At 48.6% G+C, this 17,254-nt stretch overlaps 1 protein-coding gene and 1 long non-coding RNA gene across 2 annotated transcripts in view; one reads left to right on the top strand and one right to left on the bottom strand.

Moving 5' to 3' along the window:
* tnfsf10l (TNF superfamily member 10, like) overlaps positions 1-17,254 on the bottom strand; it is a 46,610-nt gene that overhangs the window by 23,790 nt on the left and 5,566 nt on the right. The window contains exon 2 of the mRNA XM_035607952.2: positions 2,091-2,240. Within this exon, the coding sequence (XP_035463845.1) occupies positions 2,091-2,240 (150 nt within the window). The remainder of the gene's footprint in view (positions 1-2,090; positions 2,241-17,254) is intronic.
* LOC124850841 overlaps positions 13,536-17,254 on the top strand; it is an 8,489-nt gene continuing 4,770 nt past the window's right edge. The window contains exons 1-3 of the long non-coding RNA XR_007031895.1: positions 13,536-13,892; positions 16,609-16,740; positions 17,021-17,119. This is a non-coding gene — a long non-coding RNA (uncharacterized LOC124850841). The remainder of the gene's footprint in view (positions 13,893-16,608; positions 16,741-17,020; positions 17,120-17,254) is intronic.

Genomic DNA, 17,254 nt, shown 5'->3' with positions numbered 1-17,254 from the left:
CCTGAGACGGGGCCGTGGATCCTATCGCTGCAAGTGGAGCAGTGAGGGGAACAACAGGAGGAAGAGGAGGAGGAGGAGGAGGGAAAAGAGGAATGAAGACAGACAGACAGCGGTTGTTTGTGAGTAGGCGGTAGGAACTGAGTGGGAGGGAGAAAACACCAGACATCTGACTAAGTGGGAAAACTCCTTCTGGCCTCGTCTCCCAGTACATGACTTGTATCAGCCGAGCGTCTCTGTGGGCTCGTGAACGGCGTGTCTGTGCGTGTGTGTGTGTCTGTGCGTGTGTGCGTGTGTGTGTCTGTGCGTGTGTGTGTGTGTGTGTGTCTGTGCGTGCGTGTGTCTGTGCGTGTGTGTGTGTATGTGTGTGTGTGGGGGGGGGGGGTGTCGGTGGATTCCCGAACCACAGCCTCCCCGGAGCTGTCGCTATTCCCATGCCGATTCGATAGAAGCTGCTGATTCTTATTCCAAAAAAACCCAACAACCCACCAATGCCACAAACGAGCTTTAGTCACTTCCAGACGAGTTCATCTCAGACTCTTCACATGTCAAAATCTGTCACGTGATGAAGCTGACACAGCTTCCATGTGATAAACTCAGACACACACACACACACACACACACTTCCATCAAGACGTCCCGTTCGACAACTATGATTTAGGTCCTCGATGCCCAGAGCCTTTCAAAATTGCGACAGGGGTCCGACGCGTGTTCTGGTGGCGGGGGTGACACTGCTGCTCGTCTGCGATCAGACACGTTGAGGACGACGCTCCACTGGAGCTTTGTAGCAACTCGTACGCGAGCGGGCGACCGCTTTTGTTCAGCTTCGGCTCTGTCCGGCGTCATCAGTTTCACACGCCTAAAACAACCGGCAGGTGCCGGTTTGGTGAGAAACTGCCGACTGCTCGCCACCGTCACATTTCCCCCGCGCCCCCACGAGGTCAAAGACACAGATGCTTCACGTTAAGGAAAATCACGGACGTGCGGCGGTTTGTCTTCTTCGCCCTGACGCCCGCACGAGGGGCCTCGCTTTGTAGCGTTCCCGTGTCCTCAGGGAAAAAGGTTCCTGTTCCACTCTATCCATCACGTCTTTCCAATAACGTTCCCAAAGGCAGGTACATATTCACATGATTAATACCCGCTGCTGCCCCCTCGTTATATATTTTTCGTGGCGAGGAGACGATGTGGTATTATTCTTATTAATAAAAAGCAATGTTTTCATGTTTCTAATAAAAAATGGTTCCATAAAGCGTCCAAAAGATTAGAACTTAGTCCAACAACTCGTCCAAAGCCGTTAAATATTAATAATTTATAATTCCAGCCATTTGTTTGGAGGTCGGAGACGTTGTTTCTGGACGAGGTGTTCCGCACCAGTCCGCGCACACATGTCTCTCCGCTCAGTGTAACCGAGCGGATTCCTTCACGCTGAAACCGTCCGCCATGTGTTCGGATGGCTGGGAGAGGAGCAACGGCGCGCTACGAGCTTATTCCTTAATCCAGGAAAGAAAGACCCTGTGAAGCACCTTTAATATTTCATTTATGTGAGTGTCTGTTAGTTTCCGACCAAATCCACGTCCCTGAAAAAAACTATATTCAAATATTGTAAATATAATTAAGCATTAAAAGCTTTTGGGGCCGATGCAGATATCGATATTACGGAGTACAAGAAATCCGATTACAGATTTCAGTACATATACATATATTTATTTATTTTTTAATCTTTCAATGATTCCTAAAAATGTCGTTGTTGAACCTTTTTTAGTTTTAATCATGAACTTTATCATTAATAACTATAAATAAAAAAACAAACACAAAAACAACCAAATATAAAGAAGTTGAATGAAGAACATTAACTAAATTTATTTTACGTAAACATGAAGTTTGTTCTGTACAATAAAAGATTTCATATCTGTCAAACATAAGCTGGAGACCGACGTGTCTGTGAAAGGCTCATGTCGGTCGGGCTGTATTGATTATGATTATGATTCCCTCATGAATCAATAATTCACTGAATAGGATTTTATGTCTCTAACATGTATGTGTGGGATCAAACCCGGAGCGGCGGCGGCGGCGGCAGTTTTCTCTCCTCTCACCTTGGAGATGTACGCCTTGATGCCTTCGGCCAGTTTGATGCATGGCTCTCCGAAGACCTGGGCCAGCTGGTCCGGGATGTCCTGGTCCTTATCCAGCACGTTCAGCAGACCCAGGCACTTCAGCTCCTCGGTGACGCCCTGGCTACGCACCTGCAGCACGCACGCACACACACACACACACACACACACACACACGGAGCAGAGAATTAGCGGCGGTAGATTAAATTCAAACGGCTGCTGCAGGAACCTAATCCCTGTGTGATCCCGGGATCAGATCCGTCACACACAAGCTGCATCTGTGAAACTGTCGACGTCGTTTTCCAGAAAAGAAAAAGAAAAAATGTTTTTCCACATATTGTTGCTGCTGCTTTTTCTTGCCAGCACGTCTCTTTACAACTTTTTCGTCCACATGCTGTTTTGTTTGTTCGTATATGACATCATACTGTAACAGCTCCTATGTATCTACAGTAAATAGTCACAGATGATGGGATCAACTGTACGAAACAATCAACACACACACACACACACACACAGACACACGACTTCACTGTTATGACATTTTACATATTCAGTTGTTGTTATTTCATCATTGTATATTTATATTGTGTAAATAATATATAATCATAACTATTTATTTTAAAAAGACAGCGCGGTTTTTCAGAACATCCATCACAAATTCCGAACAAGGAGCCCGCTCGGGAAAATGAAACAGGCGAATGACACGAAGACACGTGAACGGAGGACAAATTCAAATGCTGCAAACATGACATGACGATCAGAGGAGAACTCCATCACGCCTCGTCTCGCTGTGGTGAGTCGCCTGTTACCGCGGCCGAGACCTCTCCTTTCATAGAGCTGTCGTGACAATCAGCCCCTAACTTGTTCAGGGAACCTGAACGGAATGGAACCAATCACATAACCTCCTCTGCCCCCATAAGTTCCCCAGCGTCATTACTTTTATTTATTTATGTTTTGCCTTCGCGAGGCATCGGAGCGCGTCATGCGCTCCTGATGTCTCCGAGCGCACGTGGTCCTCGTTATTAGTTCCGTCCTTCTATAACGTTATCTCGCAAATTTTCGCTCTTTAGACGTTCCCCGAGTGTGCGGCATGTTTCCCCCCCGCAATGTGTTTTCACTCTGGCCCCCCTCTGTCCTTGAGGGGAACTGGAGGTTCGCATTGAGGCCCCGAGCTCAGAGCGAAGACAGAGAAGGGGAAGAGAAAACAAAAACTCTGGATTCAACACAGAGTTTGACAAATTGGATCTGAAACAACCCGAGAGGAGAACGTAAACCAAGGCGCACTGGGGAGGGGAGGCGGGACGAAAGAAGGTCCTCTGGTCCCGAGTCAACCCGGCACACACGGGACTCTCTACGCTGTGCATCTAACGAGAGGCAATTACATGAACGATCCCCATGGGGGGGGGGAGGCGAGCGGCCAAATGTCTTCCCTTCCCCTTTTGTCCCGCCCCCTGTATGAGCGGCAGCTTCCATCTGAAGGAGTCCAGGAGACGTTGTGCAGGAGGAGGTTCGGCCCTCCGGCCTTCGGGGCGCTTGGTCGGCGTCACGCTCCGAAGGCCCGGCTAATGACGATGTGACGAGCTCTGATTAACAGAGGGGGGGGCACTGCTCTTTGTTTTCACCACTCTCTTTTTTCCGCTTGACCCTCGTTTTCTGATGAAACCTTCTCCCCTTTGTTTTCTTTCTCCGCGGTTTCCTCACATTAACATATTTCTCTCCCTCCCTCCCTCCCTCTCTCCCTCCCTCCCTCCCCTCCTCACTGCTTTTCTCCGTCCTGATGCTTTTCATGTTGCTGCCTGAGCGAATCGGCCCGTTCCCCGAGGTGGAGATAGCGAGTTCCGTGCGCCTGAATGCGTCGGAGTGTGTAAATCAGTTCAAACCGAGCAGGAGAAGACGAGGGGGCACGCGTCCCAACAGTCTCGACATGTTGCCCGGCCCTGAGGCCGGATGACTCGCGTCTTCCATCGGCTTCACAGTCGGGGGCGGATGGTAATTAAATCCTAGAAGATATTACCGTCTCCGATGGAGTCGGGTCACATTCTTGCTACAAGTGTGTGTCCGGGTTGGGGTCGGCGCTCCGAGGCTTTTCGTGAGCGAGGCGAGGCCATTTTCCAAAACTGTTGGAGCTTCACATCCTCCAAACGTCTCAAAATGTTGTGCACCTGACATGGTGTGGCCGAGGCTGAATCCAAAACTGCGTTTGATGCTTTCTAGCAGAAGATAAAGGAAAATGAGTAGAATTCCATTTTTCTCTGCAGGGCACAGTTTTGGAATTAGACGTATTGGCACAAAGCTCATTCTCAAGTGTCTTCATTTGTGTGATTTTAGAACTTGACCAGGCATGAACATGAGTATGACGAACACAGTCATCAGCTCGCTCTCTGCGAGACCCTCCGGTGATTCGCCTGCTGTCTTCCAGCGTGGGCTCCCTCTCGGACATTTTGACAGGATTGACCTTGCTGCGGTGGTCATGCAATATTCAAGGAAAGCACAGTCGGTCATCCCAGATCATCTGAATACAACAACAACAACAACGGCTGACGGTGAAACGTCGGGGCCGAGACTCGGTGTGATGACAGCTCGCCACTGGCGCGACTGAGACCGAGTTTCGCTCGGCGCAACGAGCGGGGTGGAAGTCGTCTTCGCTTCTTTGTGGAGCCTCCCGCGAAAAAGCCCCCCCCCCCTTCCGTGGTCCCGGTCGACGGACTCTTTGTTATGTGTGTGTGTGTGTGTGTTTCCCCTGTGCGAGTCCATTAAGTTCTGACAGGGCTGGTGTGGGAGTGTTTGATCCATTATGGAAACAGTCTTGTCCATGTGAGCGAGCAGATAAAGACGCCGCGCTGGGAGATGAACTCAATCTTCTGCTCCAGTAGGACACGAGGTCGGAGGCTCAGGAGAAGGTTATTGCCGCGTTGTTGAATTTATTTTCTTTTTCCCTCTCAAATGTCATCCGACATAAAGTCAAATTTCACTTTATGACGGATTAGGAATTAGGGATGGGCGTCGCTTCAGATTCTTATCGATATTTCAACGTTCAAACAACAATAATATCTTTATTCTTTTGAAGGTAAACTGAACATCAGCATCACGAGCTGCTGCTTGACGATGTTAACTTCTACCCTACTTCTTATTGCAGCTGTTGCCGAGTTCGAATTTCATGTGCTGCTGTCTTGTAGGATCCATAAAATGATGTATAGTGTATAATTAGTGAAGCTGTACCCCCCCCCCCCCCCCCCCCCCCCCCCCCCCCACACACACACACACACGGCTCCTCCTGACAGATTTTGGGACTTGTTTCATCACATTGCTGAGAGAATTAGGGGCTCGGAGAACCTTGTTTTATGTCAGCGTTTATTTTCGCTCATTTAAGAATGAGCAAAGAGTCACGGCCGACGCCAAGGGAGCCGAGCTGGTTCTCTCCTCCTTCCAAGTTCCGTCTCCCCGGACGATACTTCCCCTGGATTCTTCATCCGCTCCCCCTGATCCGACCAATCGCCGCGAGCCAAATCATTTGCGCGGCCCGGCTGGCGGTGCCTCGCACGTCTCGCTCCGTCACGCCATCCCGTCGCCGATCTGCATCAGCACAAAAGAATCCTCTGCTCCTTCGGAGGACGAGTGTTTTCGTCAGCCGTTTCCTGTATTCCTTGTGTTTCTGAATTAGCGAAAGCTGTTTGGAGAGCAGAGAGGAAAATGTGAGCGATCGCGGGGCCAGTGCGGACACGCTCGCCTCCAGAGATGAGGGGGGGGGGACTCGGCCTCTACATCATCACCGTGCCCTGGGAGCATGCAACTGGAACTGCTCCGCAGGTTTTAAACATGGAGACCCCCCCTCCTCTCTCCCGAGGGCTCCGTCGACAGCTCGGCTTCTCTCTGCCAAATCCAGCACTCCCTTTCTCGCCAGAAATCCCCGAATTGTAAAACTGGCCCCGTTAGCTCCCATTACGGGAAACAAGTCACACCCCGATGATTCAACGTGAACAAATCAATAAGCCGACATGAGGTCAGCCTCAGCTAATAGAACTGTGTCGTCTGTGTGTTTTGATAGAAAACTACTCCTGACAAAAGACTTGCTTGATTACTTCAATCCCCGCAACAAGGACTTACAGGCGAGCTGTAATCGAAGCCGTTCTCTGGTTTGCACTTGTGCTTTTTGCCTCCTTATGAAAATATACTTCACTACTCTCTGAGGGCACATTTTTGCATATTTTTTGGCAAGTAACGCTCAAATTCATGTCCGTCCGTCCCCCAGAGTGACGTATTTTTCTCGGCGCGTCGACGCCGATGACTCGTCCTTCCCATGGCTCCCGGGCAAAGGTCGAGTCCGCCCGCTGCGTGGAGCGGCCGAGTGCTAGCTAACACATGCTAAAATCATTTGTGACCCATAAATCTGACGTAGCTCTCTGTCGCGCCGTTAAGCGGAGTTGACTACATGCGCGCGGGGCCGTGGTCCACGGGTCGGAGCGTCTGCAGATGTCTGGTCGCACGGAGACAGAGCGGAGCCGTGCAGGCGATGAGCCAGCTCGTAGCATTTTGGCACACTTGACGTGTCGTCTTTACGAAACAACACAAGCGTTGGAATGATGAATGACGACGTGGCTGCAAAAAACTAACGTTATAACAAACTCACACACACACACACTTTACACCTGAACATTCTCTAAAGTCGGTACAAAAACGACCCGCTACATTCATGTTTGCTAATAGGCTAATTGCGCATTTTTGTTAAATAAAGACATTTTTATTCCGTTTGAGTAAACAACCTTTGCTGATATTTTTCTATTAAAGACAGTGTAGGTCCAAGGGTGTGTCAATACGTTAGCTCGTTAGCTTTTCAATTTGGTTGTTTCGGTTAATTAGCCAACAGGCTAGTCTGCTAGCTAGCAAAAAATAAATAAAAAATTGCTCAAGCAGATAGCTACAGTTGGCTAAGATTATTTATAAGTGACTCTTATATTTGATTTTGTTAAATAAACAACATAAAAAAAGGACTTTTAGCAGATCATGTCACTGATAGAAGAAGCTGCAACCTCAGATATGTTGTTATTAATCTGTTGCTAACAGTGTCCAGTACTGTAGTTGGCATCTTCATCTCTTTTATTTATACTTTAATCAGACTTTTCTTGATAATAAATTAGATCATTATCTCATTTTGAGTTATCCAAGTTATATATAGCATACTTCCAAATGAAAAATGATGCAAGTGCAGGATAAACTGTAAAGCCAAAAGAGCGAAAAGATTGAAAATGTTTCCCAGACTGTCGGAGCGATATTTCAGGACTTTGAGTCCTGACCTTGAATAATTTATCGCTAACTACTGTTCTCCAGACACAAGGGCTAAACTGGGATATTCCCCGATGCTCCATTGCTTTTGGAAAATCATTATCAGTGTGCTTTTTATTATCCCTTCTCGGCCAATACTGGCTGGTTTGGATTGAACGACGACCGGGCTCCGGAGCGAGAGGAAGGGTCCGGGGCTGACAGAGCTCCTGTGATCCAGATTCTGACTCTCTCAGGAAGCAGCAAACAATGCACCACTGTTCCCTCCCTGTGCTGAGAGTGTGTGTGTGTGTGTGTGTGTGTGTGTGTGTGTGTGTGTGTGTGTGTGTGTGTGTGTGTGTGTGTGTGTGTGTGTGTGTGTGTGTGTGTGTGTGTGTGTGTGTGTGTGTGTGTGTGTGTGTCCATCCCGCGTGTGTGGCCTGCCCTCAGTGTGTGTGTGGAATGGAGTGTGTGTTTGGCCGGCCCCCGCTGGACACCGAACCCTGAAAAAGAATATCTCAGAGGGCCACTTTGCCACAATAGTGTGTGTGTGTGTGTGTGTGTGTGTGCGCGCGCAACATGCTGTTGTGGGAGTTACTTGGCAGTCCACAACTCTAATTCGAAGGGATTAGGAAGAGGAGAAGGCAGCCCCACGTAACTCAAATCCACCAGGCCAGAGGTCCGGACCGAGAGTGTGGGTCCTTGTTTTTATATCCCGGTGGGGACTCTGACCTGAACACACACTCTCCCGTGGGACCCGTGTCACAAAAAAAGCGAGGGCCCTTGGTTTTAGGGTGAAGGTTAGAATCAGGTTTTGGTCGAGGTTGGGGTCAAAGGTGAGGCGATGTGATGTGATGATTGGCTGCGTTTCAGGACGAGACAGAAAGCGGCAGCAGGAAACAACAGCTGAGGCCTCGCCAGCTGCGGCGGTGCACGTACAGTAAATCACTTTACCCAAACACACAGGCAGTGCGATTCACAAAGAGCAGCAGATGATATAAAGCCCAGCGAGCAGCTTCATCATGTTGAGTTACGCCCCTGCTGGGTGAGCCCACGCATCGTGTGTCCGACGTAGTCGAGCTTTCAGCGTGATTTGGCAGCGGAGTGCAAAAAGCTGTGTGTCATTAAAAGGGTTTTGTGTAACGCGTCTCCGGGCAGGAGGGTTAACAGGCAGTAACAGTAAGGTAAAGAGAGAAAAAAAGAAAGAAAGAAGAAGCATCATACAAAGTAAATATTATAATATATAAGTAAGTATTCCCCTATATTAGAAAATTCTCTGGTCCAACCTTTATAAAAACCTTATGCCGTGAAACACTTGGTCACGTTAGCCATAACCCTCCCCGTCAGCGAGGCCTTCACAATAAAAGCCTCAGTCGGCCTTTCACAGTAAAACACAGCTTGCGTTTACATCGTGTGGTGATTTTTGTATTTATTTAAACAGCTTGTAATGTTCGCAGGAGCGTGATTAGCGGCTGTGCTGCTGGAATTAACGAGACCTGGTGAAAAAATCATTTTATCCACTGTATGAACTGGTTCTGCTGATGATTTATGGCTCAAACCAGCCGCCACTTTACAGTTGAGCTGAGACCTGGGCGAGTCAGCGCGGCTCCGCGGCTGCACTCAGACGTTTGCACTCTGACTTTTCACTCTTTGTACGGAAAAAAAAACCGGCCCAAAGCGATCGTTAGAAGAAAAATGTAACAAAAACCCTGCAGCGCCTCGACCGGGAGGAGAGTCGTTGGGATTGTTTCGCATGAGCCACGAGCTTCTGGTGATTAAGTGCCGTGTGTGTGCGCGCGCAGGCGACAATGAGTCGGTTTGTCTTTTTATGTGCCACGCACGCGTGCACCTTTATGTACTTTTCTTTTTTACGTACATGCTTGAGTTTATATTTGTGATTTGTGCTTGTGTTTGATATGATTATACAGGTCTGTGTGTGTGTGTGTGTGTGTGTCTGGCAGACGGCCAGCGTGGTGCGGACACTGATTTATTTATTTAAGATTTATTTCCGCTCTGCCCTTCTCGTAAATGCCTCAACGTTGAAGAAGCGAATCGGGAAACTTTGCAGAGGAGTTTTCAGAGACACAACCGCGCACACACACACACACACACACACACACACACATGGAGGTATTTACGAGGATTATGAGCAGTGGATCAACATTGTGTTCCTACACAAACACAGTGGATCAGGGCACAGAAACCTCCTGTTTCTTTTTTTTTTGAAACATGCGTCGTGACTCGAGGCCCTCGAACTCAACGCGCCAGCATCGGTGTTCGCTTCATTCGGTTCGACTGGATACGCACTGGAGTCGGACTTGAATGTGAACACAGGCTCACTGTGCGGCTCGGAAGTATGTCCTCACATCTCCGTCCATCGTGAAACCCGAGGAAGTTCCTGACTCTGGTGATTAAAAACCAGCAACACTGATCCTCCACTTCCCAACTGACCTGCCTCCTCGTCCCACTTCTCAATGGCTCGCTTGTCTCTCCTCCAAACGCCGGTCATCTAGGAATGCTGGTGTTTGGTCTTTTGGTTAATGTCCAGGGATAACGGCAGCAGGTGCTTGATGACGCAGAGATGGGTCGGCCTCGTCCAGGTCCAGGCTTCACTTTAAAACATAAACAGCCGTCTTTGGCGCAGTGAACAAAAGGTGAAACGGGATCCCGACCTCGGGGACGTTTCTGTTTCCCACCGCGTGTTCGAGTCCCGACGGGGAACAATGAGCGCTGTTGTGCGTGCGTGTGACTTTTTGTCTATTTCATGAGTCCGAACATCTTTCATCTTTCTGTGATCAATAAGGCGTCATGAGAGCCATCGCCAGAATCCCACATATTTGGAATCGCTCTCCTCCGATGACAACCCCACCTCTCATACGTCGTCTCTTTGAACTCTAATGAGCATGTACTTAGCTGGGAGCCTTGACGCAAACCCTTCAAAATAACACAACCCCCCCCCCCCCCCCCCCCCCCCCCCCCCGGATTTTGAATCATCAAAGAACAAGGATTGGTCTCGGAGACTTGACGACGAGGAGGGAGTAAATGCAGGCGCCTGTTTGAGTCGCGTCAGGAGGTAAAGGGGCTCGTCGGGCGCAAAACACACCAGGAGATATTAACGTAACGTCAGATTCCATTGAACCGAATTCGTCCTTGTTGCCGTCAGATACAGACAAGCCTTCACAAGTGAAACCAAAGAAAACCACTCTCCCTCGTCCGTTAACGAAGCTTCTCACCGTGCGGCCTGCCTCGACTTCCCGCTCCACATGCGTCTGCCCCGTTTGTGGGAGCGTTTGAATCCCACAACCGGATTATATCAAAGTATGTGATAATGAGCCGCAGCTAATGATTATCCCCCCCCCCCCCCCTCAAAACAAAGACATGGTAACTCTTCATATGGTCCACACATTTCAGGACCCATCCAGGAGTTAGTCTGCTTCTGCTTAGAGACGCTAATGCCACAATATGGCAGCCCAGTTGCTTCCTCCCTGTCCCGGTACAAAGTGTCTGCACAGTGTGTGTGTGTGTGTGTGTGTGTGTGTGTGTGTGTGTGTGTGTGTGTGTGTGTGTGTGTGTGCGTGCGTGCGTGAACTTCTTGGCTTTCCTTTGTGACGAGGAATGCCGCGAGTGACCTGGCAAGTATGTGAGCTACATGCCTCTGTGCGTGCCTACAGGTGATTGTGTGTGTGTGTGTGTGTGTGTGTGTGTGTGTGTGTGTGTGTGCGTGTGTGTGAGGACACGTTGCCACTCCCAGTCTTTGCGTGTGGAACTATGACCTCTCTCTTTGTCAATGTTGCTGTTTTGGATTCCCTCCAGTTGAAATAAGGTTGCAGGTCCCGCCTGCAGACACACGCTGCTCATTTCTTTCTTTTCACTTCCTCGTCGCCGTTAAAAAACAACAGATCAGAAACAAAGCCGCAAAGATAAGTCCTGATAAAGAATCAGAGTAAACGATAGCTTTCATGTCTTTTTTGATTTTTTTATGGGAGATATAGATCATCTAAGTTAGAGGCAATGAAAAATGAACTCCCCATAAACTTTTGCTCTTGTTCCAAAGGTTAAGTTTCTGTTTCTCGTCATCCGGCGGAGAAGAAAAGAGAAGACGAGAGAGAAAGTGAAGAAAGGAGCGAGAGGAGCTCAGGACTTTCCAGTTTCTCTCAAGTCACCTGTGAACACAGACGGACGGAGAAGCTCCAGGCGAGTCGAGTCAATCATTCCCAAGTTCATCAGCAGGAAGTTTGAAATATAATGTTCCAGGTTAACGGTGAACAAATCCAACAACCATTCCAGGACGGCGTCACATACGATGGCTCCTGACTGCGTGTGCCGGACTGACTGGGCGTCGGCAAGTGCGCAAATCTATGACATCTTTTTAGTAGTGTCACCCTGAACTGCAATATTCTTCTTCTTGCAGGGAATCACGTCTTCGTCTTCGTCTTCGTTACCCAGAGCAGAGAAGACGCCGAAAGAGGCAACGATAAGAATCATCACGTCCACAGAGTTCGCGGCAAACAGCTGTTGAAATACCCCATATACATAACATACGTGCTTAATCATTTCTATCTGCCCGGAGATGCAACCGCAACGGATTTTAATAAACGGGCCCCTGATGGTTGCTGCGTGACGACCAATGTAAATAGGGGGACAAACAGCTGCGGATGATTTGTAGTCCCGACGTGTTGCTCTCACCTACAGTAACCTTAAAGAATGACACTGTGGATCCGGTTCTGGAGCAAAGTCTGTCTTCTTTTTAATAACTGGACGATTTCATTCAGTGTCAGAGAAGAAAACAAACGCGGGGTTGAGGGTGAAGCTCGACCGGAGGATGGAGAGTCTGGGTGGGCAGCTGAGTCAGTGTGTGTGTGTGTGTCAGTCTGACTCAAGTGATGAGTCGGGTCTCTACCAGTGTTATTGTCTGCTGGGTCCAGACGTCTGCACTGACACGTTTGCACGACGACCTATGTTTGTTCCGCGAAGTGTCTGCGATAAAGAATATTGTCGTCATTTTAAGCCCATTTTTTTCCGATACTGAATCGTGTGAGCTTGCTTGTCGCTGCTGAGAGAAATGTTATCCACAGTTCAGACACTTCAGCACATCGGTCTATGTGTTGAACACGGTCAAGGCAAAAAAAAACATAACATTTAAAATGAGTTGATCTTGGTTTTTTACTTCTTGACAAGAAAAGGAATCTATCCACCGTGGTGTCGATTCCCTGACATCGCTCCTGCCTGTCACACGTGTGTGTGTGTGTGTGTGTGTGTGTGTGTGTGTGTGTGTGTGACACTGCTTCTCTGGCAGATGAGCAGCTGGTTGTGTCACCAGCGACCACAATAAACACACTGTTGCCTCCTGGGAAAAATCACACTCTCTACACTTTCACTTAGAAACACACACACGCACACGCGCACACACACACACGCACACACACTCCCTGGGCTGTGAAACTCGGCCTGTGTTTGTGTTTTCCTGCTGCGAGATGTTCCGCATTGTTTGTTTGTGACATATTCTTATCAAAACATAGGGACTGAGATATATGTTCCCGTGTCCTCTGGGACTGAACTGAGGCAGAATGTGATATTCTACAAATAAGTCAGTTAAATATTTCTGGTGGGGTAAAGAACAGTATTCGCCAAAAAAACATAACTTAGTAAAAGGGTTTTCTCAGAATGATGCGTTTCCCGACCTGGACTTTGGATGAACAGATATTCTCACGTGTGAAATGTCATTTCTACGCGGCAGGTTTCGGACTATAGAAACACGGGGAAAGGGAAACACGCACACGCAGTAAAACCCTCTCCGACGGATGTGGGATCACAAGCTCCCGGTGAAGGATCACGTTCCCCCCGTCTCACTTTGTCTCGTGCCTCAAAAGCCTCAAATAGAAATCGTCTCTTTTATCTTCTGGTGCCAGAAGAACGACTGGTCCTCGGGGTCGTTCGGACATTTTGTCCAAGAAATTAAGGCCACGCGAAACTTTATTTTCCCCCATTGGCAGGAAAATCCCGATCTGAGGACAAAAGGGGCCTCGACTTCCAAGTCGCTATTGGCTCTTGTCGTTGGGTCCAAACATGTCCAGCGCGTCCACGTGTCTTTTCTGGCCCCGAGTTGTCTTGAAAGTAGTTTTTTTGATTTAGATCAGTGCAAAAGACAAGTGAGCTTTTTGAATTGAGACCGGAGTCGACTGAGATAATGAGACGAGAAGCACAAGAGCCGAGGTTCGAACCCCATCCGTCGCCCGCGATGCAGATCTCGACGTTTTTCATCGACAGGCTAAAGACGCGGCCGTTGCCGTGCCAACATCTGCTGTCTCAACCCTCTCCGCTCGGCTCCGACCAAAAAGCGACGCGATTATTTAGGAGTCCGTGGTCTCTAACCGGGCCGCTTGACAGCTTCTTGATTCCGCCTCGTTTCTTTTCCCAGGACTTTTCCATTCGGCAGCTGCACGCGGAGCCAGATCCGCGCTCAGCGGGTTGATTCATTGGTTCACGGACGACCTGCGATCGCACACACACACAAGCTGTTCCAACGAGGTCAGTTTTTTTATGTTGTGATCCAGTCTGGAGGAAGTGGGACATGGGTGATTATGGGTTTCTGTGGGTTTGTTTCGCATCCACGAAAAAAGCAATAATGACAGGTCACGACCAAGAGACGTTCCCGGTCGATGAGACGGAGGTTCACCGAGGAGGCAACTGTGGGTGGAAAGATGGAGGAGATAATTGGGGGCAGAGATTAGTGGACAGCGGAGAAAAGAGTTCCCTAGGCTGTGGAATTGGTGGAGAAATGAGAGCTGACGAACGGACGGGAGGGTTGATATCAGTGTGTGTGTGTGTGTGTGTGTGTGTGTGTGTGTGTGTGTGAGAGGGAGGGAGGGGGGGAGCATCAGAGCAGACACTAACAAGCCCTCCCTCCTGTGCCAGCACAGAGATGTGGGGCTCTTTCCCAGAGTTAGATCATGTTTGACCAGCGAAGAACTTTCCATCCAATCAACCGCCGGCTAATCAGATGACACACACACACACACACACACACACATAAACTCTGGCTTTGGGTCACGTAGCCAGCACCAAAAAATCGCTGTGCGTACAGTTTGAACGCAGCGTTATGCAGGAAACACCAGGAGTTCCTTCAGGCCAAGCTGATGTCGTTGATTTCTGTGTTGATCGACTAGAGGATCAATCGACTTATCGTTCCAGCTCAACTGCGGATGTTGTGGAAAAGGAAAGTTGAGGGAAAGACTGAGATCCGAACGTTCCCACACAAGCGATTTCCATGAAGCCTTATGGAAGGATGGAACATGGACCGAGGAAGACTCCATCCACATGTTGGCGTGGAATCGGGACAAAGGGGCGTGCTCTGAGTGCCACTCTCGTTCCCTTGGAAACTCAGTATCTTGGAATGTGACCCTTGTCCCCCCCCCCCCCCCCCCCCCCCCCCCCCCCCCCCCCCCCATCAGCCAGCTTTGTCACACCCCACTCAACGTTCTCTTCCCGTCCCTCATCCTCGACATCACAGACGTGCCGATGTACAGTCGGAGCGGCACCGGTCTGGTTGCCGTGGGATTGGAGCCACATGGAGCCGTGACAGCGGAGATGGGAAATCGGGGGGAAGACGGATGGACGAGGGGGAATCGGGACAGTTTGGCGCGTGACGGGTCGACTGCAGTTTTGTAAGCTCAACATCTGTACACATCTGCTCGCAGCATAAATCCTGCCATCACGTCTGGAGACCTTTTATTTTCCTCATTATTATTGGACCTGGAACACCAGGCTCCGTTAGTCCGCAAAGTCTATATAACTTAACGAGCTCGTACTGAATTAAATTGGAGCGGAATCCGCGGCCAACAAACTCGTTCAGGTAAATAAAAAAAGCCTCGGCTGCTTTCTGGCTTTGAAATTAAAGAGATCTCTGAATTGGTTCCTCCATAATTCAGATAACCTATTGATAAGTATCACAGAGCTGATATGATCCACGCACCAGCAGCCGGGCGTTGTGGAGTTCACCTCGGACATTTCCTGGTTCATAAAGTTTTTGGGCGGTTCTCTTGTGGAAGGTCGTTCATTTTGAAAGATCCATTTCTTCAGCCCCCTCCTCGGATTTTGCAACGGGAGGAATTTTTGCACACTGGCCATTTCACAAAAATTCCAAAGCGTGAGAGGAGAGAAATCAGAGAGCAGAGGGATTTTTTCCCCGTGAGGCGGCCTCGTTATCATAAAAACTATTTGTAACAGCTTTTTCAATGGGAATATTTTCTGTGTTTTGGTTTTATTCTTCGCTCATAGTCCAAAAATGTTATCATTTATATCAACCAAACGGTTGATTATCACTATTATTCAATCAATCAACTTTATTAATATAGCACCTTTCAAAACAAGTCAAGTGCTTCACAGGTGATTTGACAGAACATCGGCTGTTAAGAGCGACTTCGAGACGTAAACAATCCATAACTGCCAAAATAACTTTAATGTTTAGTGAAAATAATCATTCGTTTTTTTCCTCATTTTCTTTTACAGGAAAATGATTTTCCTTTATATAAGAAAAAGATGACAAGACTGCATATTCAGAATTCAATGAGGCCGATGAGCAACAACTGCGGCCTGCGACAGTGACGAGTCAGCTGACGTGATGTAAACATGGCGAGCGGAGCGGAACGCTGCTCCGACATCAGCTGCTGGATGTTTGTTCGGAGCGTCGCCGTCCTCGAATCTTATTAGGAGCATTTATCAGCACTTGATAGCCATGTTGACGGAGCAAACAGAGAGATAACACAAACACACACACACAGCACCAGCTGTTGGCACACACGCACGCACACACACACACACACACACACACACACACACGCAGCTGCAGCAGCTACATCCTAAAGAGCATTCCAATGTGGGAACGCAGATATCCTGTTTTCGCGTGTCAAGCTGTTAAACGAAGTGTGTGTGTGTGTGTGTTTTTGTGTGTGTGTGTGTGTGTGTGTGTGGGTATGGGTGTGTGGGTGTGTGTGTGTGTGTGTGCGCGTGTGTGTGTGGGTATGGGTGTGGGTGTGTGTGTGTGTGTGTGTGTGTGTGTGTGTGTGTGGCCGGCCTGTATCACATCACGATAACAATGTTTAGCAGCAAACTCCCGTCCTGTTGTGTTTGAACACACACGTGCGTCTCTTCATCGCCCGCCCTCCTCGCTGCACTTTGACATCTTCAAATCGTCCTCTTTGAATCTCTTTCCAAGATTTTTTTTTTTTTTTTTTTCTTCTTCCAGGGACAGAATCCACATGGATGACGACGCGGCGAACACAGTGTGTGTGTGTGTGTGTGTGTGTGTGTGTGTGTGTGTGTGTGAACCGTCAGACTCTTCGTTGGAAAAGATCCTCGCATCGTGTTCTCGCATCATGTGAGGGAGGGACGTTGCAGAGGGAAGAGTTTGGGATTCGATTCACCACATAATCTGCTCATGAATAGTTTGACCGCTCATAATCATAACGGACAGCGACTATCTGATGCGCTCCGCTGTCCCGGCTCCATGTGTCTCCCATCGCACAGTAACCAGATCGCTCCCACGCCGACTGCACGTGTATCAGTGACGACGGTGGCGGCTAACTGGGGGAACGAAGGAATTTGAAGAAGAACGAAAATATTGTTTATGAACTGACCGTTTGTCTGTTTGTCAACAGGATGACGCAAAAACTGCAGAGGGGATTTACAGTAAACTTGGTGGAAAGACGAGACAAGAAAGAATCTATTCACCGGATCTGGACAAAGGTCCAAGCCAGGTATTACTTATGAATACTATGAATAAATATTCTTTCTTCCCAGGGGATTCATTCGTGGATCTGGATGAATGAAAATCTGTCATGTTTGCCATATGGATATGGATCGATAGATATAGATGATCCAAATAAGAATCC

This window comes from Scophthalmus maximus, chromosome 12 (assembly GCF_022379125.1).
Source record: "Scophthalmus maximus strain ysfricsl-2021 chromosome 12, ASM2237912v1, whole genome shotgun sequence".
NCBI lineage: Eukaryota > Metazoa > Chordata > Actinopteri > Pleuronectiformes > Scophthalmidae > Scophthalmus > Scophthalmus maximus.
Note: the sequence above shows the minus strand (reverse complement) of the source record. Positions and strands in the feature narration are given on the sequence as shown.